We start from the raw sequence: 26535 nt of genomic DNA on the forward strand, positions 1-26535 counted from the left end.
CCTGTAACTTTACATAGCACAGTCAAGGCAAAACCACATCCCGTCCGTCTACCACCCTGCATATACACTCTTCACTAATTTTTAAAATATAGTGCCCCTACGTGCAGCCTGCTCCGACTCCTTCTTTGTGTTGGCTCATTTTTCCTCTCCCAATGCATCTTCAGTACTCACTAGTCCACACTCCTTCCAGTCGCCCTTCTGCGATTCCACACAAGCCTCACTCCTACTTAAAAGCATCCTTGACAGACTTTTGGCCTGTATCTTTCTCCACCATGCTAGGTTTTTTACAACATAGAGATTTTCCTGCAGCCTTGAGGCAAATGTAGCCAATCTTGCAGAAACTTTTTATGTCACTCTCCCTTACCCATTGATCTAGGATTTGTGATCAATCCTTAACTTAAGCCTTTCCCCACAGGTTGGTACAAAATACTCAACACTGAATGCCACTGCTAAGGGTTCCCAAACCAACACAGCATAATTATCCTCAGCAGCACTAAGTGATCTGAATGCAAATGTCATTGACTTTTCCACACCTCCTTTAATTTGTGACAATACCGGACCCACATCATGAGCACTCGCATCTACAGGTAATATATATGCGGCCTTGCAGTCAAACATTTTTCACTGCCAATTTCATGTTCAGTCCTTCCAAAATCATCTTCTTGTCTCTCTCGCCCCACTTAAACTCCTTCCTCAGCGATTCCCTTAAAGGCTCTAGACCTGATTTAGAGTTTGGCAGATGGGTACTACATCACAAACATGATAGATTTCTGGTCTACATTATTACAAGCGCCTTAGGATATAATGCACTTGTAATAAGGGGGACAGGATATCTGTCACATTTGTGTTGGAGTATTCAATCCGCCAAACTCAAAATATCCTAGGGAAAAAACAAACATTTGCTATGCTCTTAAACCATCTGTTCATCATGCATTGAAAGTCACTGGATGCTGACGTCGGGCCAAAAGGAAGCCTGGTAAACTAAAACACACTCTCCAGCGGTGCAGAGGAATTAAGATATTTCAGTGTCTAGTGTGCTTTATCTGTTGGCATGTAGTTTTTATATGCAGTCTTGTGAAATACTTGCCATGGTTCACTAACAAACCCTTTTCTGTATGATGAGGATGTAGAAAGCTGTTCATTTCAATATATTGGTTTAGACTACTCAAATCCACCCAAAATCTAAAACAGCCTTCTCCCTCCTTTGTAATCACAGCAGAGGAAAGGCACTCTAATGCGTCCACCACCTCTGTAAAATCTCCCTTCACCTTTTCATTCAGAGTTGTGTTCACATCCTTTTGCATAGCTATTGGCTCTCACCTCAAGCTATGCCTTAAAGCAGGGGTTCTTAACCTTTTGACTTCTGAGGACCCCCACTTATTCATCACTGGGACCCGAGGATCCCACTGAATCATTATTGGAATCCGGGGGCCCCCACTGAGTCAATACTGGAAGCCAGAAACCCCAACCAAAGCATTTTCGATGATTTGAGCCACAAAACAATGCATAAAAAATACAGAAACAAGCATTCATTAAACAAATACATAAAGGGTGAAAAATTTATTTATTTCATAAGCAAATATATTTAAAAAAAATATTTTTTTTTAATTTTAATGGGATGGTTGGAGCGTTTTTCTAAATTCAGTTGAAGCCACTATTTGACCATGCAATATTCTATCTGAAGCACCTGCACTGCTCACGTGAATCTGAGGATACTAACACATTTTAAGCCTTCAATTCAAATTCCTTCACATTTACAGAACATTTTAAAATGTTCCATTTTATATTTCTTCTTTATTTATATACACTATATTAATATAGAATTTTCTAAGCAGTTGTGGTCCCCCTGAGTTGGATTCGCTGCTCCCCAGAGGTCCCCAGCTTATTCGTTAAGAACCATTACCTTAAAGGGATCACACAGTCTTCGAGCGTAATCTCACATATATGTCACGTTAACACTCTTTATTAAATGTTTTTGAACTTTACAGATCTTTTGTTAAAAATCTCAGTACTCTGCACCACTAGGGCTTGCTCAGGAGATCCTGAATCCAAGATTCTGTATTGCTGCCTCCATCGTAAGAATGCTAGGCCACTCTACGCTACATGCATTTTTTCCCACCACAATAACCCCTTAAAGGAACATTTAAATTCCACGTACACTATTGTAGATGTGTCTCTGTCTCCATACAATTTTGGGTGTATATCACCCAAATGAGCCTGCTGCAATACCATATCTAAAACTTCAGCACTATGGTATACATGAATCTTGGAGCAATATGTTCATTCACTAAAATGTTTGCCCTGGGCCTAAATTTACTTGCTTCTTTGTTTTCACAGGGTATCTCAACTACTTGTAATTCCCTGGGGCACTGTAATAGGAGGCCTGAGCCTTTGAGGCCCACCGCCAAGTGTTACAGTTCCTGCAGGGGGGAGGTGTGAATCACCGCCCCCCAGTGCAGGCTTCTTTTCTGGCCACAGAGAACACAAAGGCTCTCACCCCATGATGTCAGAAACCTGTCTGTTAGTGGGAGGCTGACACAGACTGGTCAGTCCTGCACTAAGAATTGGTTAATGCCCTCTCTGTGCATTTTGCAATAATTCCAACACTGTTATCAGTGTGGAGATATTGTGCTCAGAAGTTTGATGCCAAACATCCCAGCCTTCAGTGAAGCTTTCATGGAGCTCGTAATGACAAACTCCCAGCCCATGTACTCAATATGGCCCCACTGCACTTACGTGTGGACTCAGACACTGCTGGGGCGTATTGGTCATGAAGCTATGCCCTCACCTGTGGTATAGTGCACCCTGCCTCAGGGCTGTAAGACCTGCTAGATGGGTGACTTACCTGTGCCACTGACAGTCGTTTGTAGGCATTGCACCATGAGGCTGATGCCATGTTGACTTTGTCTTTTAACACAAGCTGCAATGGCAGTGTGCATGTGTTTGGTGAGGTGTCCCTTAGGGTAGCAAAATTCATGCTGCAGCCCTTGGGGACCTTCCCTGGCCACATGGCCCTTGGTTCCTTGGGTACCTTTTACAAGAGAGTTAGCTGTGTGCCAATTATGGGAACAATGGTACAGTTTTGGAAAAGAAAACTGGTGCTGGGCCTGATTAACAGGTTCCCAGTACACTCTGTCAAGTCAGCATCAATATCTGGCAGAAAGTGGGGGTAACCATTCCAAAAAGGGTCACTTTCTTTCAGTTATTGTCCTGTAGCCCTAGTTATTCTATGTTTTCAAATTAGTTTTGTCCTTTTTTGTATTTTGACTGCATGTCCTTCTCCCCACCCATGTATTTCCCAAATTTGGTTAGCTGTAGGGTTGACCTATGCTTAGCCAAAGATTCTTGATAATTGACTTTCAATTGACTAAATGATTGTGCAATCTGAGCACCGCATGATTTCCTTGTCTCAGATATTTCTGTTGACTTTCTGTATCTTTCTTCTTGAATGGTTAGTTTTACTGATGTTAGTCCGCCTAAATGTATTTCATAGCCTTAGGCAACCCTTGGTGATTATGTATCTCTATAACTTGGTTTTGCACATTGTCTACATGACTTTGAGCTTGTGTTTCTTATAAAGCTATGAACTAAATTCCTGATTGGAATTTTCCTTCCGTGGCTACATTGGTCATGGTGTCTAATTTATTGGGGTGATATTGAAGTAATTGTTGATGGTTCACCTCACATCTTTATGGGTCAAAAGGTCCATCAACCTTGTTGTTCATTTGATTCCTGCAAAGGATGAAAAATGCGTTAAAAGGTGTGAGGGAGGCACCTCCCTCTCTGAGCCACTTTACTCCTGGCCCCTGAAACCCCATCCTTTGAGGGCAAATTCTCAATAAAAGGGAGGGAGGCATGTGCCTCTATTGGGCCCTGGGTACCCCATCCCCCAGGGCTGATGTTTAAAAAAAAAAGGGGGGGGGCATGTAGGCCTCGACTAATGCCTCGTCCGGGGCCAAATTACTTTAAGAATGGCAGGGTAGGCACGCAGCCACCACCAAGTGCTGGTATCGAGGACATTGTGGTTCCCTGCCACACTCACCCAGGTACCGGAGGATGATATCATTTGAAATGTTGCAGTGATATCATCAGTTGCCATAGAACATGTCATAAGTGATGTAATATGTGGGCTAATTAGCTATGTATAATCACAGTGTGAGTTATACTTACCTTAGGGCTTGAGTTATAGTCATTTGAGTTTCCTACATATGGTGAATTTAAGTTCTGTTTGTGCTTAAGTTGCTACATTGTCATGGACGTTTTCACCTAACAATGACGTTGATTTAACCATTTTGTTTTTTCAAAGAAAATATATATATCCACCAGGCAAGCAGCGCTGCAAACAAGCCCAGCGGGGGTTGCCACTGCCAAAACTATTGCTCCGTACCCCAATAGCTTTGCATCAATTGGGAACAATGAGCTAGCACCAATGAAGTTCAACCAGTCTTAGAGAAAAGCATTTCCCTGTATCTACTACCATCAAAGCAACTCAATTGGTGCTGCTTTGTTTTTCCCAATTGGTATATAGTTGGGTTGACGTATTACCCATACAAAACCATAGAAATTCTGCAGCTATAGTTATACTTATATTTAGACTTATGTTAAGAAACTGTAACTCTTTGCCTAAACTTATTTACGGCATGAGTTATAGTTTTTTTATTTTATTTTAGATAAGTATTACTATAACTGCTGAATTTGTATGGTTGTGTGTGGGTAAAACATCAACCTAACTATAACGTCCCTGTAAACTTTGGTTTTCTCAGTGAATTTGTATGTTTTTTTTTTTATGTCAAGTAATATATAATCACCGTTTGTCAATGCAACCTTTGGCTGTGCTTGGCAGAGGTTGGCTGCAAGACTTGGCCACAGTTATGCCACAAAATGTTAAATGAAATTGGTAATTTTTTTTGGCCTTGAGAGGTCCCTGAGGGACCCCTCCATGTGTCCTGTGAGGTCCTGTGTTTTTTGCCCCATCCTCCTGTGGATCAAGCAAGAAACAAAATGGCAAGCAACCGCAACTTTCCTGTCAGGTTGCAACCAGCCAGTCAGAGCCTTGCTATTCCCCAGGATCCTTGGATGCCCCGCGAGTGAATCTGCGAGGGATCTGCATCCCTAGATATCTATATTCCTTTTCCTTTAATAACAACAAAACTAGTCAACAGATTTACACCATATTACAAAACACATGGTTTCAGAACCAGGATCTAGCTTTCTGCCAAATTTGGTATAACTGTGTACAGTGGTTCAGGTGTAGTCACGTCTAAAATCCCTGTGGGAAATTGTATGGGGAAAATATATTTAGGGCCCCAAGACCCTTTTTTTCTTAGCCCCTGCTTAATGAATTACCCTGAAACTTTCAAGCAGAAGTGAGTGGCAAACTAGGTTTGAAACTTTTGTGAACATTTGTCAAACAGTGCCAAGAGTTATAGACAAAACAAAAAATGGTTTTCCTATGGAAACTATATCCTAACTATACCTGCTGGCTATCGCCAGTCATCAATGATGGTGTTTCAGATGTTGCAGTGATGTTATCAATGAGGTCATAGAAAATGTCATGAGTGATGTAAAACATGAGGTAATTAGCTGTGCATTTCCACCTAACAATACCATCCCTTTAACCTTTTGAAAGTGTTTTTTTGTTTTTGGTTTTTTTTTAAATGTAAAATTGCACATTATTATAATTCCTAACTACAACGTCACGGCCAAGCTCTGTAACTGAGCACCGTAGGAAGTCTTCAAACTCCCAGTGCCAGTCCAACTCAGGAATTCAGATGCGTTTTTGTTCCAGAGGCCATTCTCAAGAGTTTATCACACACCAGGTAAGGTTAAGAAAAAGAAGCATAAAAAGTCTAAAAGTGGCTCACTTTCTTTACACAGTTTCACCAGGGGAAGCCACATAGACATCTTGTTAACCTGTGGTCTCAGCCTCCTACCTCGGAACTTATCCCGGACTTAGTCCCATTCCAGCCTGAATAACTAGGTTTTTCTGAGATGCTGCAGCAAGTACAGGCCTTCAAAGAAGCCACAATGTGAGGTTTTGGTACCCCACCTGATCCCTCTAGGGCGCCTTCGGGCCTCACGATTTTAAGGAGCCCTCCAGTTGGGTCACTGTTGTCAGATCTGTCCTTGTTGCCACCTGTGGCTCTTGACCCTGTTCTGGGGGCCCGCTGACTTCAGGACATATGCTCCAACTTCCTTTAATGCACTGAGACCTGCGTCATGGGCCCTGTACATCGACAACACCAAGGGAAGAGCCCATAGTCTTTTTGGACTAAGAAGTGAATCAGACGCAACTTTGGCCAAAGTAGTGTTCACTTTAATCTCTCCCAAAACTTTGATTTGATTCAGACCTGCATCCCCTGAATTATAGATTCTCTTAACCCGAACCAGGTGATGACACCTCACAGTTATGTTATTATGAAAACCTATACCTTCACCTGCAAGAAGCCAGTGGCCTTGATACATCACTAGACACCCCGCTAAACTCACCATCTGGCACCGCTACAGAATATTCCACCTCATTTGCCATGGTTATCAGATGAGCAACTGAAGTACGGGACCACCAGCTCCTCTCAGTGAAAATAAAGACAAAGTTGCTCATAGAGATACTGCAGCCATTATTAAAACCCCTTCTGCTTCTCAATGAGGCACTGAAAAACAAAGTTTTGGGCACATGGGCAAAGCCATGATCTTGATCTCCCATCATCCACTGAAACACTTAGAGTCATAGACTGGCCCCCTGGCGACTAATCTTTTTCTGCAGCTTCCAACACTTGACAGCCTGATAATTTGCACCTTTACTAACCGAGTGAATCCTAGCTTGTTTCTGACCACCCTGACAGTCTAAGTCAAAATGCATTGAAACTTTTGGGAAATGCTTGTTCCCATCTGCTAGTCTAGCTCTCGGTCCAAAAACCCATGTTGCTTCCTGTGGAGATATTAGCATGCATTGTGGAACATGGTGGCTGACATGTTGACAGCCTTCTCGGATGACCTTCTCGCCAAACTTCAACAGATTATTCAGGATGCAGCAAGTCATCAGATTGGGCATCGACCCCACAGCCGGTCTGGATAGGGTAGTTGGTACCAGTGTGGTGTTAGCGGCATGCCTGGTTCTGCTCCACAGTATTCTGAAGTAGCTTCTAATAATCACTTGTGGACATGCCCTTTGACGGCACCCGTCTCTTCAGAGGCAAGGCAGACATGGCATTGGATTACTTCAGAAAAAGGTAGGCAACAGCGAGTTCCCTTGAACTGGCACCTCCTGCACTTCAGTATCCCCAGCAGTATTGTTCCTTTGAGGGCTTCAAAAGGGGCTCACAGCAGAGGCCCCTTCAATCTTGGTCTCAGCAACAACAGGCCCTCCAAGCCTTTTGAAAATGGGGTCAGGGATCTGGATGACAACATATAACCCCCATGAAAAACTACCTACCTAATATCCACCTTTTCAAACCCCTCCCTTCCACGGCTTTGGGAGGTTGGTTGAATGCAGTGAATTGTCAGTACTCAGTTTCCACACATGCTGGTGTAGATTGCACAGACCTGGGAGCAAAACCCTGTCCTGCTGCTGCATCAGAAGATCCTCCCAAAACAGTAGGCTGATTGGAAGACAGATACACATGCTTAGAAGTTCTGGGTACCACACTCTCCTGGCACAATCTGGAGCGAGTAGGATGACATGTGTCTGGTCATTACTGATCTTCAGAACTCGGGCCAATAGAGACTGAGGCAGGAATGCACACATGAGATCCGTGCTTTACCGTAGCCAGAACCCATCTCCCAGAGTGTATTTTTGGAATCTTTGGTGTGCAAAGATTTTGACATGTGTTTTCACTGGTGGCAAAAAGATTTAGCCAGGATTCTCCCCATTGTTGAAAGACTCCCTGTGCCACCTAGGGAATGCATTTGACATTTCTAATCCATCATGTGCCCTGCCTTATAACGATCCCACCAGGTGGTTCATGATCAGGGAGATGACCCATGCTTCAGCATCTTCAGAGGAGTAGAGCCTTTTGGGTCAGACCCATGCCCTCAGTCAACCTCCATTGTTTGCTGTATCATTTGGTGGTGGTATTTGGGTTAACCAACCAGACTCCTTAATAGATAGTAGAAAGTACTTAAACGTCAGGCGAATGGTCCATAGCTTCATCTGAGGACTGGCTTCCCCAGGGACTAGAGTCCTCTTATCTCCACCTCTCCCAGGTGACTAACACCCTCCTGCCCCCCCCCCCCCACCCACCCCCAAACCAGCAGTGATGCAAATGCCACCACCATCAGTTCTGGTTGGGATAGAGAGAGTGGTCTGCCACTGGTCAAAGTGCAGTCAGGGGGCCATTACTGTGGATCTGTGGAAGTCTTCCCTGAAACCTTGATGGAATCTGACAGTTTTTTTTGGTGCTGGGCCCACTTAGACTACAGATCCTACTGCAGAGCCTAAATATGCCATCTGGCATAGTAGAAGACCTGAATGCAAGAGGTGAAGAAACCCCAGAACCCCACTCGGAGTCCCAGGACTGAGCCTGAAACATAAGGATCATAGCCTGAATCTGGTTATTATGATGCAGGGAATATAGATTCTGGGCCAGTGTGAGCATTTTGAATGTGTCCTTTCACAGGAAGGAATTCAAAGGATTAAGACCTAATCCCAGACAATTTTTAAGTTTGAGGAAACAACTGGAGTAACAGCCAGTCCCGAATTCCCAGTTTGGTGCCCTCTTTTATCCTTTCTGGAAATAGGGATTGCACCTCATGCAACAAAAATGTGCTCCTCTGAAAGCTCTGATCTGTTCGAAAGTTGCATCTTTGTGGAAAAGAGTGGAAGGGAAATAGCTCCTTTGAATAATCTGTTGGATGAAATACCCCGCCTCCCACAGGCTGATTGTGTGGCACTTAGGGCAAACTAAAACCGCTTGGATGCTGATGCTGCAGGATTAAGAAGATCAGTGCTCCTCAGGACAGTATCAGGCGAAGTATCGACCTCATCAGCCTCTTACAGGTGCATGTTTAGGTTGTTAACATCATAATGTAGGTAAAAATACTCCCTGTCATCTCTATTGTGATTCTCAAGTAATGGTTGGTTTTGAAGTCAGTTGGAGCCAGAAAGCTTATGACTCACCTAAAGGCAGTTCCACGGGAGAGTCAGTGTTCTGTCTCAATCTGAATTATGGAATTTGGGTGCACCAGGGCGAATTTGAAATGTCACCTCCTATAAGGCCCAGATGAGTTTGGCTCTGGGTCGGACACTGGAATCAGTAAAGGGTCCTTCTCTGCTGCTGGCATCTGATGGAGACATCTAGCTGCTGATTCGTTACCTCTGAATTCACCTCAGCCGTCAGACTGTATCCGGCAGATTTTCATGAGTACCCCTGTGTGCCTTTGAGTGGCGTTGATCGCCTCTGCGTCCGTTGCTCCTGGGGTCCTGTCATCGGGCAATGTCCGTGATGGATCCACACCTTGTGTGTCTTTGGTGCCTGGAAATACTACCACGACCCAAATCGTGCTCTGAATGCCGGGCCATGCATCTGAAGCCTTTGAGGGAGCGATCTCTGAAGCTGATGGCGACCCAGTTCACGACTCGAGAGAAATATATATATATATATATGTGTTCGATGACATGTGTAGCTGCAGATACACATGCTATGCATAGCTCTTCTGACATCTAGTGTTGGGCTTGGAGTGTTACAAGTTGTTTTTCTTTGAAGAAGTCTTTTCGGAGTGCGGATAAAGTGGTGACTCCTCTCAGTTTCAGTGCACATGAGCATCAACTCCATTGTTAGGTTGTTTTCTTTCTCCGGTCGTGTTCAGACATGTTTCCTCTCGCTTCAAGATTTTGATTCGGACTACCTCAGAAAAACTTTTTATTTGTGTTTCCCATATAGCATCGAACTGGTAGTAACGTCGGAACCTTCATTTTGCCCTTTGGGGCGCATGCGCCCAACTCAGGCCTGTTCGGGCCTACCGCGTGGAAAGCCTGATGAATCGGACGCTATTCCGATTCTGCCCTCGGTGCCATGCGAAGTACCCCTATACAGACCGACACTTGGTTTGTAATTTGTGCCTTTCTCCAGACCATCGGGAGGAAGATTGTGAGGCCTGTCGAACATTTCGTTCAAAGAAGATCCTGAGACATCGCAGAGTCAGAAGACTCGAAATGGCGTCGAAAAGCAGCAAACATCTCGACGACATGGAGGAAGAGCAGGCGCAGACGGCAGTCTCCATCCGAGACACAGACTCCGAACAGGAATCAGAAGACGACAGACCCATCGCAGCTGGCCAGCATGTGAGTACGTTTGCCCCTACACCCCTGCAGAAAAAACATTCAGAGGCTTTGGGTACACCACTGCCAGAAGGCCATGGTTCAGCCCAAAAAAAGACTGCTGGCGACCGTCCTTCGGGGTTGGCGCTGAAAAAGGCCACTCCTCCGTCCACTTCGGAGTTGAGCAAATCCATTAAAGCACCTCTTCAGACTCCAGTAAAAGACTCCATTCCTCGGAGTCGAAAATTTGGCAATCGGCTTTGGAGCCGAGACATCCAACTACTTTTTGGGGAACGAAAAAGATACACATCTCGGATCCGAAAAAATCCTCCTATTCAGAGGAACAAGGACTTTCCAAAAAATTAAAACAGATTGCAAAGCCAATCATGGAATCTCATAAGACTTCTGAAGAAGAGACAGAGATTGAACCAATATTACAGGTTAAGGATGAGAGGCAGTCCAGAATCCTTATTCATAAGGAGACAGGAAGAATCACCAATGCACCTCCTTTAAAAACCAAAAGAAAGCTGGCTTTCTAAGAGGAATTAGACTCTATGCAACTACCAGCAAAGGTGCAAAAAAAAAAAGGAGAAGCCACTACCTCTCCATACGTCTCCTCCTCATTCTCCACAGGTCCAACAAATTCTTCATACTCACATGGAGATACAGCAGACCCATGGGACCTCTATGACCCTGATACCATCTCAGACAATAATCCAGACATTTATCCATCAAAACCTTTTCCTCCAGAAGACACCACTGCATACACCCAAGTAATATCTCGGGCAACAGCTTATCATGGGGTAGCCATGAATTCTGAGCCATTAGAATAAGACTTTTTATTTAATACACTGTCTTCTACTCATTCCAGATATCCGTGTCTCCCAATGTTACCAGGAAAGTTTAAACATGCAGACCACATTTGTAATTAACCTGTCAAAGCTAGGATCATCACCCCTAGAATTGATTAAAAAAAAAAAGTATAAGCTTGCCCCTACTGACCAAGATTACATCACTCATCAGGTCCCTCCAGACTCAGTAGTAGTCAGTGTGACAAGGAAAATGGAAAACAGCCAGTCATCAGGAGACGCACCGCCTCCTGATAAGGAGAGTAGAAAATTTGATGCAACTGGGAAAAGTTGCCACACAAGCAGTAAATCAGTGGAGAATTGCAAGGTCTCAGGCAGTTCAAGCCAGGTATGACAGGGCCCATTGGGACGAAATGCAAGATCTTATACAGCATCTCCCAAAGGAGTACAACAAGTGGTGGAAGAGGGGCAAGCTCTCAGCAATAATCAAATAAGATCTGCCCTCGATGCTGCTGATACAGCTGCAAGGAGTGTAACTACTGCCACCACAATTAGAAGACACGCATGGCTATGCTCCTCTGGTTTTAAACCAGGAATTCAACAGGCAGTACTTAATATGCCTTTTGACAAGAAGCACCTCTTTGGCCCAGAATTAGACACCACTATTGAGAAACTGAGGAAGGACTCGGATACTGCGAAAGTAATGGCCACTTTATACACCACCCCATATAGAGGCTCCTTTCGCAGACCACAGTTTAGAGGAGGTTTTAAGCCACAATCTTCAGATGCTTCCGCCTCCCAAACAAAGCAGGGACAACAAACCCAACATCAGAGGTGGGTTTAGAGGATCCTATAGAGGACAATATTTCAGGAACAGAGGTAAATTCCAAGCCTCTAAGCAGACCACAACACAACCTAAACAGGGATTTCCTTCCTTCCCTTCCTCTCCACAAATCTCCTGTGGGGGAAAGACTACAGCAGTTCCACTCTCATTGGCAAAATATCACCACAGACAATTGGGTATTATCGATTATCCGCAATGGCTATTTCCTAGAATTAATCTCCACCCCTCCAAACATTCCACCACAATATCACAAGTTGTCCTCAGAACACACTGTTCTGCTACAACAAGAGGTACAATCTCTACTATTAAAACAAGCAATTACATTGGTTCCACATTCTCAACAAGGAACAGGAGTATACTCACTATACTTCCTCATTCCAAAAAAAGACAGCACCCCCAGGCCCATCTTGGACCTCAGGCCCCTCAATCTATACATCCTGTCAGAACATTTTCACATGATAACTCTGCAAAATGTTATTCCACTACTACAAAATCAAGATTACATGACTGCTTTAAACCTCAAAGATGCATATTTCCACATACCCATTGTTAGAAATGGGGTTTTTGGTTGGCAGTTAGGTTGCCCTCTGTCCAAGCAAGAACCCTCACTCTAGTCAGGGTAAGTCACACACAATCCAAAATCAGCCTTTGCTCACCCTCCGGTAGCTTGGCACGAGCAGTCAGGCTTAACTTAGAAGGCAATGTGTAAAGCATTTGTGCAATAAATCATACAACACCATAGCATAACACCACAAAAATACACCACACAGTGTTTAGAAAAATATATAATATTTATCTGGGTATCTCAGGTCAAAACGATCAAAGTTGCAATATGAATTTGTAAAGATATCACTGAAAAGTGATATAAAGTGTCTTAAGTCTTTAGAAAGTAAACAAAGTCTCTTTCAAACACAAAGTACCTGGTTTATGGTGGAAAATCTCCTCAGAGGGCCACGAAGGAAGAGGTGCGTGGAAAAAGGGTGTGTGCGTCGATTTCTCCCCAGCACACACGGACTTGCGTCGTTATTTTCCACGCGGGGAAGTCGTGCGTCGTTTTCCGGCGCGCGGACAGTCTCTTTCTGTGGGTCGCGGGGATTACCAGATGTCCCGGGTCTGTGCGGGGATTTTCCTGCTTGTTTTCCGGTTGCGCGTCGTTCTGCGGGGCTGCGCGTCAAAATTACGATCTCACAGCAGGCGTCGCGTCGATTTCTTCTCCAGAGGTCGGGCGGCGTTGTCCTTGCGAGGCCGTGCGTTAAAGTTTTGATCTCACGGCAGGCGTCGCGTCGATTTCTCCTTGGAAGTCGGGCGGCGTTGTCCTTGCGAGGCCGTGCGTCAAAGTTTCGATCGTCCCGAAGGCGTCGCGTTGATCAGCGTAGGTGTGCAGCGTTTTTCTTGCCGCGGAACAAGCTGTGCGTCGAAAAGTTCGGCGCACGGAGCGTCCAAGAGGAAGAGAGAAGTCTTTTTGGTCCTGAGACTTCAGGGAACAGGAGGCAAGCTCTATCCAAGCCCTTGGAGAGCACTTTTACAGCCAGACAAGAGTTCAGCAAGGCAGCAGGCCAACAGCAAGGCAGCAGTCCTTTGTAGAAAAGCAGACAGGTGAGTCCTTTGAGCAGCCAGGCAGTTCTTCTTGGCAGGATGTAGTTTCTGGTTCAGGTTTCTTCTCCAGCAAGTGTCTGATGAGGTAGGGCAGAGGCCCTGTTTTATACTAAGTTGTGCCTTTGAAGTGGGGGTGACTTCAAAGAGTGTCTAAGAAATGCACCAAGCCCCCTTTCAGTTCAATCCTGTCTGCCAGAGTCCCAGTAGGGGGTGTGGCAGTCCTTTGTGTGAGGGCAGGCCCTCCACCCTCCCAGCCCAGGAAGACCCATTCAAAATGCAGATGTATGCAAGTGAGGCTGAGTACCCTGTGTTTGGGGTGTGTCTGAGTGAATGCACAAGGAGCTGTCAACTAAACCTAGCCAGACGTGGATTGAAGGGCACTACAAGATTTTAGTGCAAAGAAATGCTCACTTTCTAAAAGTGGCATTTCTAGAATAGTAATATTAAATCCGACTTCACCAGTCAGCAGGATTTTATATTATCATTCTGGCCATACTAAATATGACCTTCCTGCTCCTTTCAGATCAGCAGCTGCCACTTCAACAATGTATGAGAGCAGCCCCAATGTTAGCCTATGAAGGGAGCAGGCCTCACAGTAGTGTAAAAAATAATTTAGGAGTTTTACACTACCAGGACATATAACCACACAAGTAGATGTCCTGCCTTTTACCCACACAGCACCCTGCTCTAGGGGTTACCTAGGGCACACATTAGGGATGACTTATATGTAGAAAAAGGGGAGTTCTAGGCTTGGCAAGTACTATTAAATGCCAAGTCGAAGTGGCAGTGAAACTGCACACACAGGCCTTGCAATGGCAGGCCTGAGTCAGGGTTAAGGGGCTACTGAAGTGGGTGGCACAACCAGTGCTGCAGGCCCACTAGCAGTATTTAATCTACAGGCCCTAGGCACATATAGTGCACTCTACTAGGGACTTATAAGTAAATTAAAATAGCCAATCATGGATAAACCAATCAATAGTACCATTTACACAGAGAGCATATGCACTTTAGCACTGGTTAGCAGTTGTAAAGTGCCCAGAGGTCAAAAGCCAACAACAACAGGTCAGAAATAATAGGAGGAAGGAGGCAAAAGGTTTGGGGATGTCCCCGTCAAAAAGCCAGGTCCAACACCCATCCATCCAGCTCACAAAAAATACTTCAGGTTTGTCATAGCAGGAAAACACTACCAGTTCAATGTTGCCATTTGGCATAACAACAGCTCCGAGAGTGTTCACAAAATGTCTAGCAGTAGTAGCAGCCTACTTAAGAAGACAACAAATCCATGTTTTTCCATATCTAGACGATTGGCTAATAAAATCAAGCAATTTTACAAAATGCCAACAACACACTCATTACGTGATAGAAACCTTGCACACCCTAGGGTTCACTCTAAATTACCAAATGTCACACCTTCAACCAGCACAGGTGCAACCTTACCTAGGTGCTATCCTAAATACTCAACAAGCCCTAGCTTATCCAAATATACAAAGGATACAAGCTTTCCAAAATCTCATACCACTCATACAGCCAAATCAACAATACACTGTGAGATTTATCATGAAGATTCTAGGAATGATGGTATCTTGCATAGCTATAGTCCTATATGCAAGACTAAACATGAGGCCCTTACAACAGTGCCTCTCACAACAATGGTCACAGGCACACGGTCAACTTCAAGATCTAGTGTTGATGGACTGCCAAACATGTGTCCATTCAATGGTGGAATCGCAGCAATCTAATGAAGGGGCGGTCATTTCAAGACCCTGTGCCTCAGACCATAATCACAACAGACGCATTAATGATCAGTCGGGGAGCTTACCTCAACAATCAGACCATTCAAAGGCAATGGGATGTCAAACAGAAATAGCTACACATAAACCACTTAGAATTATTAGCTGTGTTTCTTTCCCTAAAAGTGTTTCAACCTCTTCTCAAACAAAATAATGTTCTCAAAAGAACAGACCACTTGACAACAATGTATTACCTCAACAAACTGGGCAGGACACATTCATCTCAACTGTCCCTTCTAGCCCAAACAATTTCGAAATGGGCAATTCACAATCAAATTGATTTACAAGCACAATATATTCCATGGATAGACAATAAGCTGGCAGATCTCCTAAGCAGAAATCACCAAGAAACACACGAATGGGAGATTCACTCCCAAGTACTTCAAAAGTACTTTCAAAAGTGGGGAACACCACACATAGATCTATTCGCAACAAGCGAAAAAGCTAAATGCCCAAACTTCGCATCCAGACACGCACATCCCCTATCCAGGGGCAATGCTCTATGGATCAATTGGTCAGGGAATATTTCCTTAAGCTTTTCCCCCTCTCTCACTCTTTCCCTTTCTGGTCAGCAAATTACGTCAAACATCACTCACCATGATACTCATAGCAACAACATGGGCATGCCAGCATTGTTACACAACACTTCTAGATCTGTCTATAGTACCACATTCCATACTCCCAAATAGACCAGATTTGTTACCACAGATCAAAGGTCAAATCAGGCATCCAAACCCCAATGCACTCAATCTAGCGATTTGGCTCCTGAAGTCATAGAATTTGGTCATCTAAAGCTTCCACCAGAATGTATGGAAGTAATTAAACAAGCATGTAAATCTACTACTAGACAGTGCTACGCAAACAAGTGGAAAAGATTTGTTTTCAATTGCCAATCCAAAAACATCAATCCACTTACAGCATCTATATAACATATTGTTTGCTATTTACTTCATTTGCAGAAATCAAATTTGGCTTTTTCATACCTCAAAATACACCAAACTGCAATATCTGCATACCTACAGAACATTCAGCACACTTCTCTATTCAGGGTTCCTGTGATTAAAGCTTTCATGGAAGGATTAAAACACATTATTTCACCTACAACACCAACTGTTCCATCGTGGAATTTAAATATGGTACTTATCAGACTCATGGGACCACCTTTTGAACCCATACTCTCTTGTCAAATACAATTTCTAACCTGGAAAGTCACCTTCCTTGTAGCTATTACCTCTTTAAGAAGAGTTAGTGAGATACAAGCGTTCACTCTTGAGGAACCTTTTTTCCAGGTACACAAACATAATGTTGTACTTAGAACAAATCCCAAATTTCTACCAAAAGTAGTATCTCCTTTTCACATCAACCAAATAGTGGAATTGCCAGTCTTCTTTCCACAACCAGACTCTGTGGCAGAAAGAGTTCTTCATACCCTAGATCTCAAAAGAGCTCTTATGCACTATATAGATAGAACTAAAGATTTTAGAAAACAAAACAACTTTTTGTTGCTTTCCAAGAACCACATAAAGGCAATCCTATATCAAAACAAGGTTTAGCAAGATGGATTGTTAGATGCATACAAACATGCTACATAAAAGCAAAAAGACACCTTCTGATCACTCCTAAAGCACATTCTACAAGAAAGAAGGGTGCATCAATGGCATTTTTAGGGAACATTCCAATGGTTGAGATATGTAAAGCAGCCACATGGTCCACTCCCCATACATTTACAAAACACTACTGTGTTGATTTTTCCTCACAGCAACAGGCCACTGTAGGCCAAGCTCTCTTAAGGACATTATTTCAAAAACGTCAACTCCTACATGCTAGCCACCGCTTTTTGGGAGGACTAACTGCTTTCTAGTCTATGCATAGCATGTGTATCTTCTTAAAAAAAAAAAAACAACTTGTAACACTCTGAGCCCAACACTAGATGTCGGAAGAGCTATGCAAGCATGTGAATCTGCAGCACTACATCACTACATGCCATGAACAGATGTACACTGTGTAAGTGACATTTTGTGTGTGTGTGTGTGTGTGTGTGTGTGTGTGTGTGTATATATATATATATGTGTGTGTGGGTGTGTATGTGTATATATATATATATATATATATCTATATATCTATATATATATATATATCCCTTTTCTTTCTTCTTCTCCACAAGGCATCAATGCTCTAGTCCTCATCCTGTGGAACCTGGACTGAGTCCAAGCTTAACTGAGTTTCCGGCAGCCAGAGCAATCCCTGCCCAACTCAGAGAGGTCTGTGGGTCCATGTGCCTCATTTTTGGGCTCGTCTGGCCCTGCTGGAGCGCCTTTGAGCCCTGCTGAGTAGGAGTTGTGGTCCCAGCAGCTTCAGCCTCTGCTTCAAGGGGCTCCCAGGGATCCAGTCCTGGTCCTGGACCTGCACAGATTGTACGACCTTGAACTTTCCCGACGTACCTGACACCATCCGCGCTCACGGTCGGGTGACACTGAGCTAGAGGGTTGTGGTATGACTCTGGCACCAGCAGGAGCTTTGCCTCCTCGTTTTCATCCTGAGCCCTTTTCCTACGAGGTAGGCTTTGGGAGGGGGTCGCTGGAACCTTTAGAATATCAGCCCCACAAAGAAATGGACTGGCTTGAAGACTGGGATGGGGCCGCTGGACTAGATACTTCTCCACATACGGGCATGCTTTCTCCCCCCACAGTGGCTACGGAGGATGGAGCTTCTTATGATATGGTGGTGAGGAGGGCAGCTGAGGTCCTGGACTTTCAACTGCCCTCGATGGCCATCAAAACTAACCTCCTGACTGCAACTGGGAGCTTCCGCCTCAGAATCCCAACTCCTGTTTAATGATGCTTTCACTGACGTCCTACTGGGTACCTGGTCCAAACCCAGCAAAGGGGCTTCTATGAAGAGAACGACTGCCCACCGCCATTGCCCCGCATCTGGGGCCACAATTTTTTTTAGTTTAGTCACAACTCCCCACCCCTGAGAGCTTGGTGGTTCACGCCTCCACCTCCCATGGTGCGTTCTCTTCCGCTCCCCTGGATAGGGACTCAAAGTTTGGACTCACTTGGGAAGATATTTTCTTCTGCCAGCCTTGCATTGCAGTCCGTGAACACCACATGCCTTTTTGGCCATTATTCCCACACCCTGTGGAATACAGTTTCGCAAGTGCTGCCACAGGAGGCCTGAGCTGTTCTCTCAGGCTGTTGCTGATATGAATGATGCAGCAAAGCCTGAGAGAGCAGAGGTATGCTTGGCTGAGGATGTCAGACTTTTTGGAGGATGTCCAAGCTTCTTTGAGTGACATGCTCTTTTATGGCACTGTCTATTCAGAGACAAGGCAGACTCTGCTCTCAAGTGCATCAAGGATTCTCGTGGTATGGTGAGGTCCCTGGGCCTCGCGTTGAGCCCTCGTCCCCCCAGTGTGTTTTTCAGCTGAGGGACCCACTAACCTCATGGGTAAAAGGTGTTCAGCAGTCTGGTCAGTCTGATGCCACTCAACAAGACCCTCCCCACTCTATCTGCAGCAGTCTCTAAAACTTCCTAGTCTGACTGTCACCCACCATGAGCCAGTTGGTGGCAGGATTGTCCATCACCTGCTCAAGTGCAAACAGTTACGTTAGACAGGTGGGTTTTGCAGATAGTCCGAGGAGGTTACTCCCTCACCTTCAAGACTATTCCTCCATCCATGCCACCATCCTGTGATCGTATAACGGAGGATCATTTGTCCCTTCTCCGCAAGGAAGTTAAGACTCTCATGGCCTAGGGAGCCGTAGAGAGTTGTCCTGTGCCAGAAGTAGGCTATGGTGGCTATTACTGCTACTTTCGGGCTCCCAAAAAGAACAAGTGTATTCACCCTATCCTAGACCTTTGGTCCTCCAATCTCTTCCTCAAGAAGAAGTTCAAAATGCTCACTCTGGCTCAGGTTCTTTCTGCCCTGGCTCTGGGAGATGTACACTAACGTTGGACTTGCAGGACGCCTTTTTGCATATCCCTGTCCTGCCTGCCCATAGTCATTACCTCCGGGTCAAGGTAGGCCACAAGCACTTTCAGTTGACCCTGCTCGATCTTGGGCTTACCAGAACCCCTCTGGTGTTCACCAAGGTGATGGCTGCAGCTCATCTACAGAGAACAGGGGTTTCAGTCTTCCCCGATCTAGATGACAGGATGTTGAACGTGGGCTTGCCTCAGGTTGTCATCTCCCACCTCCAGACTATGGCCTCCCTCCTGCATGTGCTGGGGTTCACTATAAACGAGCCGAAGTCACACATGACTCCCTCTCAAATGTTGCCTTTCATCAGATCTGTTCTGGACACAGTGCAGTTTTGAGCATATCTTCCTGAGCGGTGAGTTAAGGATATTTAGGCAATGATACCAATGTTTCAGCCTGTGTTCTGGTTTTCGGTGAGAATGACTAAGGCTGCTAGGCCTCATGGCCTCCTTCATCCTGCTGGAGATGCATGCTAGATGGCATGTGCGGGTTCTGCAGTGGGACTTGATTTCCCAGTGGGTGCAGCATCAAGGGATTCTTTCCGACAAGCTCCAGATCTGGGGGGTTTCTGTGAAACATCTCGAACTGCGATCGGGTCAGAGACAGATCCCTCTCGCTTCCCCAGCCAGATCTGACAGTAGTGACAGATGTGTCACTCCTGGGATGGGGCCGCCATCTGGGAGAGGTGTAGATCAGAGGCACATGGCCTCCAGCAGAAACTGTCCTCCACATCAACCTGTTGGAGCGCCGTGCGATCTGGTTGGCATTGCAAGCATTTCCTCCCTCTATCAAGGGGAAGGTGGTGCAAGTGTTCAGATGACACCACCGCCATGTGGTACTGCTACAAGCAGGGTAGGGTGGGGTTAGGACCCTTTGTCAAGAGGCTCTGTGCCTCTGGACGTGGTTGGAACAGGAGGATGTATTCCTGGTGGTTGAACATCTGGCGGGCTCTCTGAACTCCTAGCTGACAAACTCAGCTGAAAATTCCTAATGGATTATGAATGGCCTCTCCTTCCAGAGGTGGCACAATGTCTCTTTCAGCAGTGGGGAGAGCCATGGTTAGATCTGTTCACCTCTGCTGAGAACACGCAGTGTCAGCAGTTTTCACTTTGGTGTTTCAAAGGCGGCAGTCAGTTTGAGTCGCTTTTTGTTTCGAGTGGATTTCAGGCTGCCTGTACACCTTTGCACCCATACCACTCCCACCAAGAGTTCTCAAGAGTATGAGTAACGACCAGCCCCAGGTAATCCTTTAGGTTCCAGACTCGGCACAGATAGTCTGGTATCTCGAGCTGCTGAGCATGTCCATCGATCCTCCGATCAGACTCCCCCTTCGAGAGTATCTTCTACTGCAGCAGAAGGGGAGAGCTTTGCGCCCGAACCTGTCCACTCTCCACCTTCTTGCATGAAGATTGAGCGATGACATTTGAGAACCTTTGACTTTCCTCCCGAAGTCTGTAAAAGTATCTTGGCAGCCAGATACCCCACCACCGAAACGGTATACACCAGTCATTGGAATAAAATTGTGGCATGCTCTACGGACAAATCTTTTGACCCCATTTCTGTCCCTCTCTCTAAAGTCCTGTTGTTTACCCTTTCCTTTGCCCAGTAGGGCTCTGCTCTGGATACTCCTAAAGGATATTTATCTGCTATACCTGTTTTTATGTGGTTGCCTGATCAGCTGCTTTTGTTTAAGTGCCCTAGGTTCCTCAGAGGTCTTATACTGCTTTTTCTCCTTCCCCATTCATTATGTCCCAATGGGATCGGAATTTGATTCTGACTTTTTTGATGTAAGCTCGTTTCTGGCTTCTTCACAATTTTCCTCTCAGGCTTCTCACGTTGAAAACAGCCTTCCTTGCAATGATTACGTCTGCCCGCAGAGTGAGTGAGCTGCAAGCCTTGTCATGTCAGCCGCCCTACATTTCTGTCTATCTTGACAAAGAGCTGCTTTGCACTAGGGCCTCTTTTCTGCCAAAAGTGGGTATGCCCTTTCATGTAGGCCAATCCATCACATTACCTACACACACCGACATCCTTCAAAGGAAGAGGAGAGACTCCACCACCGGGAACCAAAAAGACCATTGACAAAAGAGTTCTGGGTGGATGGTCAACTTTGTCGGTTATGTGGGTGCGAAGAAAGGATGGGCAATTCAGAAGAGGACTATATCCAAAGGGGTCGTCACCTGCTACTCACTGTACAAAAAGAAGCCCCTAGAAAGTTTGCATGCTCATTTTACTCAAGCTAAAGCTGTGACCACTGTGTTAACACAAGGAGTTCCAGTCCTTGACATATGTCAGACGGCAGCATTGGCATCTCTGCACACATTTACCAAACACTGCTGCCTAGACAGTCAAGTACGTAGGGATGGGCACATTGCTATTTGATCCTGAAAGACTTTCGTGTTTGAACTTGGTCCGCAGACCCACCTCCAGGTACTGCTTGGATATTTATTCAGAGGTCAGGAATCTGCAGGTAGATGTCTCTATCAGATGGACAAGTTACTTACCTTTGTTAACACCTTATTTGGTAGAGACTATATCTAGCTGCAGATGTCTTATCGACCCATTCATCCGCCGTCTTCTGCGAACTGATTTCTAGGGGCATTCTCCCCTTTCTGGGGACACACCAGTAGTCAGTGTTCTTCATTGCTATGCCCTTCTGGCGTGGAAAGTTGTGAAAAGAAACTGATGTCAGCGTGTGTGGGTGGCACCTATATTGGACCTGTGATGTCCTATCCAGCTCAGATGACGCTAACGAAAGACGAGGAGCTGATCAACGCCACCTAACGGCGCACAGGGGTACTGCTCAAGAAAATCTTTCGGATCCAGCCTGATGCCTGTGGAGAATTCAAAGGTAAGGAATCTTCAAGTAGATATTGTTTCTACCAGGTAAGGCTTTACTGAAGTTAAGTTACTTGTCCGTCACGCCTGGCTTCAAAAGGATCGGCGCAGACTGTGGTGTCTGAGTGTCACTTAGCAACAAAGTTTTTGCAGGACCCAGGGCGGGCTTGAGAGTCACAGACGGTGCCGAGGAAGGATCGGTCGGTTATAACCTGACTTGATGCCCCTGGGAATCCTTGCATCCTGAAGGCTTGCCAAAGGGAGCCAGAAGAGTGCCAAAGATGCACAACATGGTCTTTCTACAGGCCTCGATCTGCTGCAATGTCGCTGACAACCCAGAGAACTCGGGGTGCATCTAGATAAATCGCAGATCTGCTCGTCAGTTTGATATTGGGAGCCGGACTGGTGGTAACTTGATGTCCTCACAACTTCACTGAGGATAGAGTGTGGTTGGATGGTGACGAGTCCCACTTGGTCTTCCTGTGCTTCTGTTTTGTCTTACTTTTAACTTTCCTGAAGACTTTCACTGCTAGAGTATCTGTCACAGGAGTGGCCTTGAGAGCAGAAATGTGTCTACAGTCTCAACTTCAAATGGGAGTGACACTTTCATGTTTGACAAGTTGCAGATTTGCTTTGCATCCCAAGTAGCCATCTGGCTCACGAGTGTGCATTCCTCACACGACTGAGATGCCTATTCCAACCTTAAGTGCCAAAGACACACTTGTTACACGTCTGTCACTGACATTTGTTTTCAGATGTTGCAAAGTTTAAATCATCTGGTTTTGAGGCATTGTTCCTTAGCACTCCTGTTATCAATTTTTTGAAAGAAAAAACTTCAGTCTGAACAGAAAAGGGAAAGTTTAGCTAGACATTCATACTCAATAACACATAAAGAATAAAAACGGACATCAGGGGATATGAGTGGTGACCATATGCAGCTCCACTCTGTTGCTTCTGGGGCAGAACAGAGTCTCTATGGAGCCACACCACCACCTGCCAGTTTGCAGAAATACTCCTGTGAAAGCTTTCCAGATCCAGTCTGGCACCTGGGGATATTCTAAAGGTCAGGAGTCTGCAGTTAGAAATACCCTTCAGAAAGCAGGTGTTTATGCAGAACTTCAGCAACCAGTAAAACTATTAAAATAAAGAGTATTTTTTAGCTATACTTAAAAGTAAGAAACATTTACTAAACATAAAACATTTATGGCATTTTATTATAATATTGGAGTTCAGTACAAGAAAACAGCTCATGTACATTTTACCACAGAAAATGTTTTCACAGTGAATTATACCACAATGCATAGTTCATGTAACTCATGTATTCTGTGTACTTAGAATTCACATAATTGTGTTCTACCAGTAAATCACATTTAAAGTCAGACAGCAACAAAAGAGCAGTACCTCGTGGCATGTTACACTGAATATCACAGACCTGAGCATATTACTCGGTCATTGAAGGTGCAGGCTGGGGTAAAGTTCTCTGTATTGTTTGATGCTATTTTTAGGTCTCACCTACCCAACTACACAAGCTGACTGGTTTGAAAAGATCTATTATGGGCTTACTCAAGAACTTTGCAGTGGGCTTTCAGCCCAACCGTTGCTCACCATTGGCTGGCTTTATTGTCACTCATTTGCTTTCTTCTTATGTAATAGCTTTCCTTGTCCGTATTGTGTTTGTCCTTCCCGGTGCATACCCTTTTTACCACCATTTTGCTTGTTTGACTTGTATCCTTCTACTGCTCACTTTTAGGGAGCTTCTTTACTTATTGCTAAAGCACTCCATGAGAGTGCATTGTTTTTCCAGCTCTCTCCCTCTTGTGCTTCTCGCCCTCCCCCATTTGAAATATTATCCCCTGCTTTCCATGTTGTTGTCTCTTTTGTGTTGCAAACTCTTTCATGTGCTTCTCCTCCTTGCCAAACTCCTCTGTGCTCTTTGTGGTTTATTCGCTTCTGTGCTTCTCCTCCTGCCTCCCATGCTTCCCCTTCTGTGTTGCTTTTTGCGTCCCCCTCCCCAGTCCCTGTTGCTGACCCACCCGTTATTTGCTCCTCGGCTCGGTTTCCTAACCCCCAATCTTTTTTTAACTTTTTTTTTTTTTTTTTTTTTTTTTTGTGGGGCAGGGGCAGGCAGAAAAATGTGTCTTCACTACTTCTTGTTCATTGTTTCTATTTACTGATTTACCTTAGAGCATTAAATAATAAAAAGAAAACAAAAAAAGCCACCCGGTCATTTTGTAGGTGAACTCTGTGTAATGATACATGCATAAATCATTGTACCTTTTTTTGTTTTCCCCTCGCTTGACTATATAAAGTATACTGAGACAGTACCTTGCTTATCCAGTGAACTGATAAAGGGTATCTTCTTCTGCAGTTTTTGAATGTTTTCTGCTGCAACGTATTGTCAACAATTAAAGACGTTCTAATTAAAGAGGTTCAGATTAAAACTTGAAAGTAGCCTGTAAATGAATCATGCAAGGACTATTTGAGGACTTATAGTGATCTATACCATCACTTAATGCTCCAGTCCTGTGGATTTATGTTAGTTTGGGTTGTTGAATGCTCCGTTATTATATAAACACCGTTCTTACAATGTGATATTAATCCTCCTATGGTCAGATGATCAAGAATACCATTGCTTCCTTCTCCAGCACAAATAGGGGTGGGCAGAATGTTTCCTTCCGTCCACGGAGTTGATGGAATTTGGCAGTTTTGCATTACTTTTTGTAACACAGAGTTCTGATCAAATTCTGTCAGTCTCCCTGTGGCGGATATTTTTCCCCACAAAGCTCCAGAAATGCGAGCAAGATTTGTCATCCCTTCGTGCCATTTTCTAAAGTGAGTGGTCGCGGTCAGAAGGCTGCGTCTCTTGTTAATTTGCTGCAGTTCCATTAGATTTTCTACCCGAGCTGCAGCAAAATATACTTGAATGGCCACACTCTCCAGAAGAAGCATGCTGCCATTTGTTTGTATTTTTCAGCCCTGCTTGTGCTACTGCCTCGAAATTGTAGCACAACATTCATATTCCCGGCCGTTGGTGGAGCTCTGCAAAATCTTGCAGTTTTTATGTAACTCCACTGCCTTGAATTTCACTCACCCACCCCTAACAAATACATAGATACTCTGCAGTTTGTATGATATTGCATGTGCGGGTATGATTGAACTGAGCTTTCACTCTCCAGTTTGTTGCAGATTTATTGATCAATGATGTAATCTAGCTTTTAAGTTTAAATTAGTGATACTTAACAACTTCATTTTGTCTGTTATTTTGGTTACATTTGAATTCCTCTCCCATTACTAACTTGTTAAAACTATATTATCCGTATATAATTTTAAAATCTTTTCAAATTTCTTTTACTGTTTCGTTTACAAACTGGTAAAACCAATAAAATTAAAGTACATTGCTGTTGAAGCTATAAAAAAAAAACTTGGAGTTTCAGTTGTTTTTTTCTATTCTCTTTAGAGTTATGAAGGAAAGTCCTCTGATGATGTGTTGAGACGAGTGTGTGTCGCAGCTTTAATGTCACTGCTGGCAGTCAGTAAAAGTGCCCAAAACCACGCTTTGGAAGGTCAGTCAGAGTTCACGTTTTTAAAAGTGTTGATTATGTTAAACAGACCTCATAGCTTGAGTTGACCAGACATACTCAGCCACCGTTCCAAGTTATGCATATTTGTGATATGTTCCTGTGCTGTATTCAGAGTTGGTCAAAACGACATTCAATTTTAAGCTGGTGCCGCAATAAATAAGGGTCACGACCAATAATTCTGTATGTTTTATTCAGACAAAGACATTGGTGCTCTGCCAATGTGTTTACATTATACACCTTCAAGTACCCCATTAAATGTGAATATTAGTAAAAACGTTTACAGTTCTTATGAATGTAGGTTGTCGAAGTAATGTATTTTTCAATGGGAAGCACACATGGAGTAATATGCTCAACATTACTTGTCACGCACCTCATAATACTGTTTGAAGGAGTATTCTTACAAATGTTAAGTTAACTCATTTAGACAAGTACATATAATACAAGCGACAGCTAAATGTATGTTGTTGGAAGTGGCCCTCTCTGCTCTGAAGGGTCATCCCCAAACTCATTTGCATTAACCCTCCTTTTTTCTGACCCTGATTTTGTTGGCTTTTAGAAAGCTATGCACTTTACCACTTCTAACAAGTGCTAAAGTGCTTGTGCTCTCTCCTTGAAACATTGTAAAAGTGGCTTTCACCCATTTGGGACATTTAATGTATTTTTAGGTCTCTAGTAAGCTACTGCATGTATCCAGGGCTTGTAAATTAAATGCTATCAGTGGACCTTCAGCACTCCTTGTGCCACCCACTTTAGTTGCCCTTTAAATATGTCTCAGGTTTGCCATTGTAGCTTGTATACAGTTTCAAACTGCCAGTTTTGCCTGGCAAAAGAAACCCTTGC

General features: G+C 44.4%; 1 protein-coding gene across 2 annotated transcripts in view; it reads left to right on the plus strand.

The window, feature by feature from the left end:
• RTTN (rotatin) overlaps nucleotides 1-26535 on the plus strand; it is a 978768-nt gene that overhangs the window by 685330 nt on the left and 266903 nt on the right. For both annotated transcript variants that reach the window (XM_069219896.1, XM_069219897.1), the window contains exon 41: nucleotides 25572-25677. In XM_069219896.1, coding sequence (XP_069075997.1) covers nucleotides 25572-25677 — 106 coding nt within the window. The remainder of the gene's footprint in view (nucleotides 1-25571; nucleotides 25678-26535) is intronic.

The sequence above is a fragment of the Pleurodeles waltl genome, chromosome 2_2 (genome assembly GCF_031143425.1).
Source record: "Pleurodeles waltl isolate 20211129_DDA chromosome 2_2, aPleWal1.hap1.20221129, whole genome shotgun sequence".
NCBI classification, from domain to species: Eukaryota; Metazoa; Chordata; class Amphibia; order Caudata; family Salamandridae; genus Pleurodeles; species Pleurodeles waltl.